The sequence below is a fragment of the Peromyscus maniculatus genome, chromosome 17 (assembly GCF_049852395.1).
Source record: "Peromyscus maniculatus bairdii isolate BWxNUB_F1_BW_parent chromosome 17, HU_Pman_BW_mat_3.1, whole genome shotgun sequence".
NCBI classification, from domain to species: Eukaryota; Metazoa; Chordata; class Mammalia; order Rodentia; family Cricetidae; genus Peromyscus; species Peromyscus maniculatus.
The window spans coordinates 30,293,411-30,301,896 of NC_134868.1; the positions used below are offsets into that span (position 1 = coordinate 30,293,411).

The following is an 8,486-nucleotide window of genomic DNA, read 5'->3' on the forward strand; positions in this document are numbered from 1 at the left end:
AAATTTTCGAGTAAAGTTCCTAAAAGTTAAAGGTTAGGAGGAATTTGACTATAGGCAGGACAGAGACAAGGGCTCAGATGAGACAAAGGTGAGGAATGGGCGTTGCTGTTCTTCTAGGACCATCAAGAAGCCACGGAAACTGGGATTGTAGCTCAGTGGTAGAGCATCTCAAATTCTCAAGCCCCTAAATTAGTATTGGACAAGAAACCAAAACACACTGAGAGTGTTTAATCCCAGCACTTGGGAGGCAGAGGCAAGCGGATCTCTGTGAGTTCGAGGCCAGGCTGGACTACAGAGTGAGTTCCAGGAAATGCTCCTAAGCCACACAGAGAAACCCTGTCTCAAAAAAAAAAAAAAAAAAAAAAAAAAAAATAGGTGTTGTTCAAGCCGGGTGGTGGTAGCAAGAGCCAGGCAGATCTCTGTGAGTTCCATGCCAGACTGGTCTACAGAGCAACATCCAGAACAAGCACCAAAACTACACAGAGAAACCCTGTCTCAAAAAACCAAAAAGGAAGAAAGAAACCAAAACAGGCAAAGAAGCCATTGACAGGGTAGGTATGGTGGCATGGGGCTATCGTCTCAGAACTCTGGAGGCTGAGGCAAGAAAGTTTAAGGTTCAAGGACTGCCTGGGACACCCAGGAAAATCTGTCTCAAGAGTTTAAAAAGGGTTAAGAATCTATCTCCATGGCAGAGCTTCCCTAACCTGTTTGAGGCCCTGAGTTCAATCCCCAGTAGTGAAGTAATTGCATGGTTAAGCGAGATCATAGGATAGAGCATCAAGTAATTACCAGTTGCCTGACAGTCTGGAGGGAAGGAAGCAGCCTCCACAGTAGTGGGAGGAAAAGGAGAATTTCCTAAAGAGCAAGGGATTAATTGTATTGATTACCTGACTGCTACCAAGTTCAAATAATGGGAAAAGTGAAATCCCAGGATTTAGCAATATGAAAGCTATCACTGAGACCAACAGACACAAACATGGAGACAGGTAACAGATTGGAGTGAATTTGAGAGTTTGGAATAAAACAACAGATTCCAGAGATATTCTGGTCTGTGTGTGTGTGTGTGTGTGTGTGTGTGTGTGTGTGTGTGTGTGTGTGTGTGTGTATGACAGAGAGAGAGGGGAGAGAGAGAGAGAGAGAGAGAGAGAGAGAGAGAGAGAGAGAGAGAGAGAGAGAGAGAGAGAGAACAGAGGACAGTGGCTAGAGGGAGGTGTAGGTTTGAAAGTCTGTTAAAGGGAAGGAAATACATTCACCTTTTTCAAGCCAATTTGTTAGGTCTTACCTGAGGGATAGAAAGTTAGAATATTGAGAAGAAGAAGTAAACTACAGCAGGGACTAATAAACTCCAGCCTCTCTTTTGTAAATAAAGTTTTATTGGAGACAATGCATGTGTATTCAGTTCAGAAGGGCCCCTGGCTTTCTTTGTTCCACAGTGAGAGAAGTTGCTGCCAAGAGAGATGATGTGCTTAGAAAAACTTAAAAGAATAACCACTTGATTTTGGAAGAAATAAGTCTGCCAACCTCCAGTCTGTAGGCTATGATTCCATAAAAATCTAAAGAAATTTAGAGGTAATTAAATAAAACAAATAAAAACCAGCTTATGATAACAGTTAAACAATCTATACAGATCAGTGGTTTTCAACCTTCTGAATGCTGTGACCCTTTAACACAGTTCCTTGTGTTATGATGACCCCCAATCATAAAATTATTTCTTTGACACTTCATGTGATTTGCTGTTATGAACTGTAATGTAAATATTTGTGTTTTCCAATGGTCTTTGGCAACCCCCATGAAAGAGTTGTGACCAACAGGTTGAGAACCACTAGTCTGAATGAAAGTAAACATGCGTGCTTTGTTGCTCAAAGGTAAAACAATGTTGGCAATTAGACTCTGCAGAAGACACACACGCACCCTGCTGCCAGGACAAAGCTTAGAAATGAAGTTTCTTGTGGATTAGGGAAAACAGGAGTTTGGCAGTTTCATTGTATGTAAAATGAAGAAATCAGGGAAAGATATTTATGGGGATTCTAGCCTGTGTGTGGAGGTTTTAAGGAGTGTCCTACAGGGTATAAGATGGCTAGAATGGGAGGGCTTTTGGTTTTTTGAATATTAGAAATCAATGCCAAAGAAAAAAAGCATAGGGTAGGGCTGGAGAAATGGCTCAGAGGTTAAGAGCACTGGCAGCTCTTCCAGAGGACCCGGGTTCAATTCCCAGCACCCACATGTCAGCTCACAACTGTCTGTATCTCCAGTTCCAGGGCATCTGACACCCTCACACCAATGCACATAAAATAAAGATAAATTATTAAAAAAAAAAAAAAGCAGAGGGTAACACGGATGCCTTTGTCTTAGCATTTCTCATGCTGTGAAGAGTCACCACGACTGCCACGACTCTTAGAAAGGAAAACATTTAATTCAGGTGGCGGCTTACAGTTCAGAGGTTCAGTCCATTATCACGGCAGGGAGCATGGCAGTGTGTAGGCAGACATGGTACTGGCTACATATTGATCAGAAGGCAACAGGAAGTGGACTGACACTGAGCAGTCTCTTAAGCATAGGAGACCTCAAAGCCTGCCCCCCACAGCGACACACTTCCTCCAACAAGGCCACACCTACTTCAGCAAAACCACACTTCCTAACAGTGCCACTCCTGATGAGCTTATGTGGGCCAATTACACTCAAACTACCACAGCCTATAACAAAGGCCCTCCAAGCCTTTATTAAATCTGACAGGTTTGGGTCATCCTTGGCTATTTAAAAATGTGAGTTTAGCCTGGGGCTACATGAGACCTTTTCTCAAATAGTAATGTAATGAAAGTAATAAGAGGTAAAGTATGACAAACTTCTCATTCACACAGTTCATCTGCAAATACAACTAGCTTTCTGAGTGGCTAATGCACTTTCCAGTGGGCTACCAAACAGAGAAGAGCAGATACAAGCTGTCAGAAATGAAGGGATTTCAAGCACTGAGTGTTTTAGGTCCATTCATAGATGTGTGCATCATGTATGCATATCGTGTGTCGGGGAGAGGTTGGCCTCAGTTTTCTGCTATTCATCTCCAACGGATCTGACACAGGACCTGTTGCTCTCTCAACTACAGGGGCAGACTAACAGGCCTCCAGGATCTGCCTGTCTCCTCGCTCCTTGAGATCGGGTCATAGATGCGTGCTGCTGTACATCCGTAAGGGTGTTGGTCCTCACATCGGAACAGCATTTTGCTCACTCAGCCATCTCTCTCTAGCTCCTAGGTTTAAGACGACATTTAATTTTGGTGGGGTTGCAGGGGTGGCTCAGCAGTTAAGGGCACTGGCTGGTCTTCCAGGTGGCTCAGGTTTGACATCTGGCACCCACATGGTGACTCATAACCCTCTGGGACTCCAGTTCCAGGGAATCTGAGGCCCTCTTCTGGCCTCCGTGGGTGCCAAGGACACAAGTGGTGGACAGATATACATGCAGGCAAAACACCCATACACATGAAATAATTTTAAAAATGAAAAAAAAAAATCAAGTTCACTGGGGGACCTTCAAGATGGTTCAGTGGATAAAAGTGCTTTGCTGCTCAGGATGTGACAGTTTGATGAACCCCAGGACACAGTAGAGGGAAAGAACTGACTCCCATAGGTTGTCCTCTGACCTCCACATTAGAGTGCCCTGGCCCCTGCATGCCAGTGGACACACAAGGTAAATAAACTTAAGAAAGGAAGGGAGGATGAAAGAGAAAGAAATCAATTCTTTTAGGAGCTAGAGAGATGGTTCAGTGGTTAAGAGCACTTGCTACTCTTCCAGAGGACCCAAGATTGAGTCCCAGAACCCACATGGTGAGTAACAATCTATAACTCCAGGATGATGGGGTGAGATGCCTCTGATCCCCACAGGCATTGGCACTCACACGCACATACTCCCACACAGACACAGAATTAAAACATAGTTAAATATTTACAGTTTTCTCTGACATTTTATTATCCAGATAAAATATCCAGGGAAATCGCAGGACCCCTCTCTTTGTGGAATAACCGTTTTAAGTCCTGATGCCCATGGTCAGTGACTGGACACCTCCCCATGAGTAGCAGAATCCACAACAGAATCCATTTACCACACACTGGGAGACAGTATCATCCTGCTCCCATCCTTGATTAGACTTCATTTCACAAGTGTTCTTAAACATGTGTCCCTGCTCCAACTTCTAGTTCCGAGGAAACAAGACTATATTCATTCTCTAATTTTCCAATCATATGGTATATATTCAATGTTCTCATCCTTCATCATTTCTGTTTTTTTATTGCACTTTTTGGTTTATTTAGTGGTGCAGGGGCAATAATTACCTGCCACAGTACTCATGTGAATGTCAGAGGCCAACTTTTGGGAGTGTAGCATGAATCTTAACAGGTCTTATTAATAAAACAAACCTGGAGCTGGGTATTGGGGTGAATGCTGGAAGATCAATGAAGCAGAACAAGCCACAGCGTCCTCACCTTACCAGTTCCTCAGCTGATCCTGTTTCCTCAGACTGGAAGCCTCTGAGTCCTCATCCAGATGGATCTCAGCTGAACTGCTCCTAAAAGCCTAAAAGCTTAACCAGCTCTAGTTCCTGGTCCTCATGCCTTAAATACCTTTCTGCTTTCTGCCATCACTTCCTGGGATTAAAGGCTCATGCCTGGCTGTTTCCAGTGTGGCCTTGAACTCACAGAGATCCAGACGGATTTCTACCTCTGGAATGCAAGGATTAAAGTCGTGTGTACCACCATTTTCTGGCCTCTGTATCTAGTGGCTGTCTGTTCTCTGACCCCAGATAAGTTTATTAGGGAGCACAATATTTTGGGGAACACAATACCACCACATGGGAGTTTCTCTCTTTCCACTCTGTGGGATCCAGGGGAATTGAACTCAGATTGTCAGGATTGGCCTCAAATGCCTTGAATCCCTGAGCCATCAGGTGGCCCTGTCCTCATTCAACTTAAAAATGCAACTCCTTCCACTGAACACATGTTGAAAGCCACATTATCACAAAAGTCTCGGGGCTTTATTGGATTAATTACATAAATGTTTTGTAAAGTCTTATTTCCTGGTCTCTTTGTGATCTGGGGTTTCACACACAGGAATATGAAGAGCCAACAGCAGCATTTCAGGAATGGATCTGAGGGAGACAGACAGTAAGCGAGTCTGAACTCACACCTCCACTTGGAACACAAAGAGAAAATATAGGTGTAACTGCTCCTTGGAAGGTAAGGTCAGAGAAACTATAAATGAAAGACTGCTCTGTCACGTTGTAGAATGATACCTGCCCACAACCACAGTCAAGGAAGACTCCAACTTGGAACATTTGCTTTCCCAGACAGACCTTTCTTAAAGGGGGAAAGATCCAGAAGGTGTAATCGGCCCCCATCATGGACCCCATGAGCAAGAACTTATTTCCGGAAGCCTGGAGTATGCTGTCCTTCCTCTCTGTACAGTCACATACACCCAACTGCCACTGTGTGGCCTGTCCCACAGCCACCTCCCAATAATGCCTCCCTGAGTTGAAGCTCTCTGTGCCCAGCACGGAAGCACTGAAGTCCAGTCTCCCTGGATTGTCAGGCACACTGTGTGGAATATCTCCAAATCGCATGCTTCTCAGGTCCTCAGATAAGACAAGGGAAGGATGAGCTGTGTCTGGGTCCAAAGTTATATGTCCTGCAGGGAGAGAACTTCAATTAATCGTAGGGTTCAGCAAAACTATGCCAGAGGAATGGTTTCTAACATGTAGCTCTTTCCAAATAAGTAACATGTGGCAAAGGCAACTTAGGAGAATCCTGAAAAAGAGACATGAAGTTTTACCTCAATAGATGGACATCATGGAGGAGAATTATGCTGATATGATGAGATGGCCTGTTGTGTGCTGAGTAAGAAAATACCAAATGGTGCTACAATAAGGACAAAAAGATTTAGAAGTATATCTTCAACCCAAAGTCTGTAAAATTGTGCTAAAAACCAGTCACATCTAGATCACTTCAGATCCAAATGACACCCCCTAGAGATCTTTTCTAAACACAACACTTCCAGAAGCGCCAGGCCTTGCTGATAGTACAGGATGGAGAGCTTTTCCATTCTAGTTATTGTAGACAACCTCTGAGTGTGATACACACTCCTAAGACTTCTTATGGTGGCCCCTAGGCATTAAATAGACCAAAAGAGAACATATTAGCAGAGGCTAGAACACCTAGGGGACTCTTGAAAATCAAGTTCAGAACATGAAATGCATAGAAATACCTTATAACTGAAGGAAAGTGATACTTGCCCTCTTGTATCTCACACTGCTTTCTCCACCAAATATTGTGATATTTCAAGGCACCCTGAATGACCTCCTTTTCCTACTGGCATTTCCTCCTACACATGATACCACCTAGCATCAGTTTTAAATACCCGCTGAATAGTCATGACTCAATTCTGAAATAAAATCCTAACATTAGTAAGAAATAAAATGGGGCTGGGCAGTGGTGGCACAGTCCTTTAATCCCAGCAACTGGGGAGGCAGAGGCGGGCAGATCTCTGTGAGTTCAAGGCCAGACTGGTCTACAGAGCGAGTTCCAGGACAGGCAGGGCAACACAGAGAAATCCTGTCTCAAAAAACAACAACAAAAAAATCTAGGAATTTGAAATGGAACCTGATCCAACTTCAACCTGATCCCTCTCCAAGGTGGATTTCTTAGTAGTATCCATTACCTGTATCTTTTTTATTAGACTACTTCAGTATTTCTTATTTCTAACATTGAACTCAGTGGTATATCTATGGTGTGACAATTGTCCCCATATGCACACATGTTTGAACACTTGATCCTCAGTTGGTGGAACTCTGGGGGAAGAACTAGGAGGCGTGGCTTTGCTGAAGGAGGTGCATCACTGAGGGTGGATTTTGAAGTGTCAGAAGAATCCTGCTCTTCACGCTGTGCTCTCTGCTTCATGCTTATGATCACAGAGGTGAGCTCTCAGCTACTGCTCCAGCCTCCTTCCACCTGCTGAATGTGCCCTGCCATCAAGAAGAATTCTAACCCCCTGAAACCATAAGCCCCAAATAAACTCTTCTATAAGTTGCCTTGGTCATGGCATTTCATTACAACAACAGAAAGGTTAACCGGCACAAGGTTCTTTACGTTCCTTTTCTTTTTTTTTTTTTGGTTTTTTGAGACAGGGTTTCTCTGTGTAGCTTTGCGCCTTTCCTGGAACTCACTTGGTAGACCAGGCTGGCCTCGAACTCACAGAGATCCACCTGGCTCTGCCTCCCGAGTGCTGGGATTAAAGGCGTGAGCCACCACCGCCCGGCACGTTTCTTTTCTTAACTTCAATAAGTAAACTGACCTCAGCCCCTGGACTGGCAGCCCACTTCCCATGATTAGAGCAGCCACAATCTTCAACTTAAATTGCAAGTTTTCACAGGTTCTTAATACCTCTAGAAGACTAGCAAAAACAATGTAAATTCCCTCTGGAAAAAATATAACCTTTTCCCCCAGCCTCAGGTATTCCTAGAAATACAATTTCAAGAACAAAGAAACTCCCACTGTTAAAAATCAGTAAATACACATTCACATTAGATAAAAATGAGCCTCCTTTTAATTACCTGGACATTATTTAAAATAAATTATAATTGAATGAGAGGGCATTAGATGAAGGAATTATTAGACAGAATCTAAAATAACTTTACCTTATTTTTACCATATATATATTTGAGGAAAAGTAAACTATAAATACACATCCATACAATATGAAGCAGGAACAACCCACAGCACCATACCATAAAAATGCCTATAGCATCTAGAAAACTTAAAAAATATGCATAAGTAGATTTTTGTTGTTGGTCAGATGACCATGTGATTTGCAAACATAAATGGGGTAAACAGTATTCATGGATAGGCCCACTTACTTTGGAACCTCAGTAGTGTTTTGTTCATTCTTAGTATCAGGCATGAACTCAGGTCTGTGATCTGAGCTGGCTTTAGGCTCTGAAGCAATAGAGATTCAATCCTAAAAAAAAAAAAGAGGACAGTGGACAATGTCAGTCCTGGCCAGTCTCAAAGGTTGGATCTCATTAACTTTTATCCATAGATATGACCTCATTTCTGCCCAGCTTTCCCATCCCTCATGTGTGCAAGACATCAGACCTGCTTTTCACCCGATTGTTTCCAGAAACTCACCTTTCTAAGTAGCACTTTGCATTCTAAGGGGGGAAAAGACACAAGATTACTACTGGATATTTGAGCCAAAATATTTATAAGTCATGCCCAAGACACGTAAGAGTACAAGAAACATCATCTGTACCTCACTCTGGCCACTTATTCAGAACACTCTCCTTTTAAATGGTACCCATATATTTGTTTTCGGTTGTTGGGGGAGTAAGACTTGGTCAGAGCAGATGGAGGGTCACTAGGCCAAGAGGGCAGCTGGAGCCAGTCCAAGAGCTGAACATAATTGGGTCACACCTGCTCACATTGTCTGGAAATAGGCTAGAATTGAAC

General features: G+C 43.2%; 1 protein-coding gene across 1 annotated transcript in view; it reads right to left on the bottom strand.

The window, feature by feature from the left end:
* Positions 1 to 5,122: 5,122 nt before the first annotated feature.
* LOC102927566 (putative E3 ubiquitin-protein ligase TRIML2) overlaps positions 5,123 to 8,486 on the bottom strand; it is an 11,559-nt gene continuing 8,195 nt past the window's right edge. Inside the window, exons 5-7 of the mRNA XM_006970943.2 lie at positions 8,166 to 8,188; positions 7,895 to 7,995; positions 5,123 to 5,670 (exon numbers count right to left, since the gene is read on the bottom strand). Coding sequence (XP_006971005.1) covers positions 5,123 to 5,670; positions 7,895 to 7,995; positions 8,166 to 8,188 — 672 coding nt within the window. The remainder of the gene's footprint in view (positions 5,671 to 7,894; positions 7,996 to 8,165; positions 8,189 to 8,486) is intronic.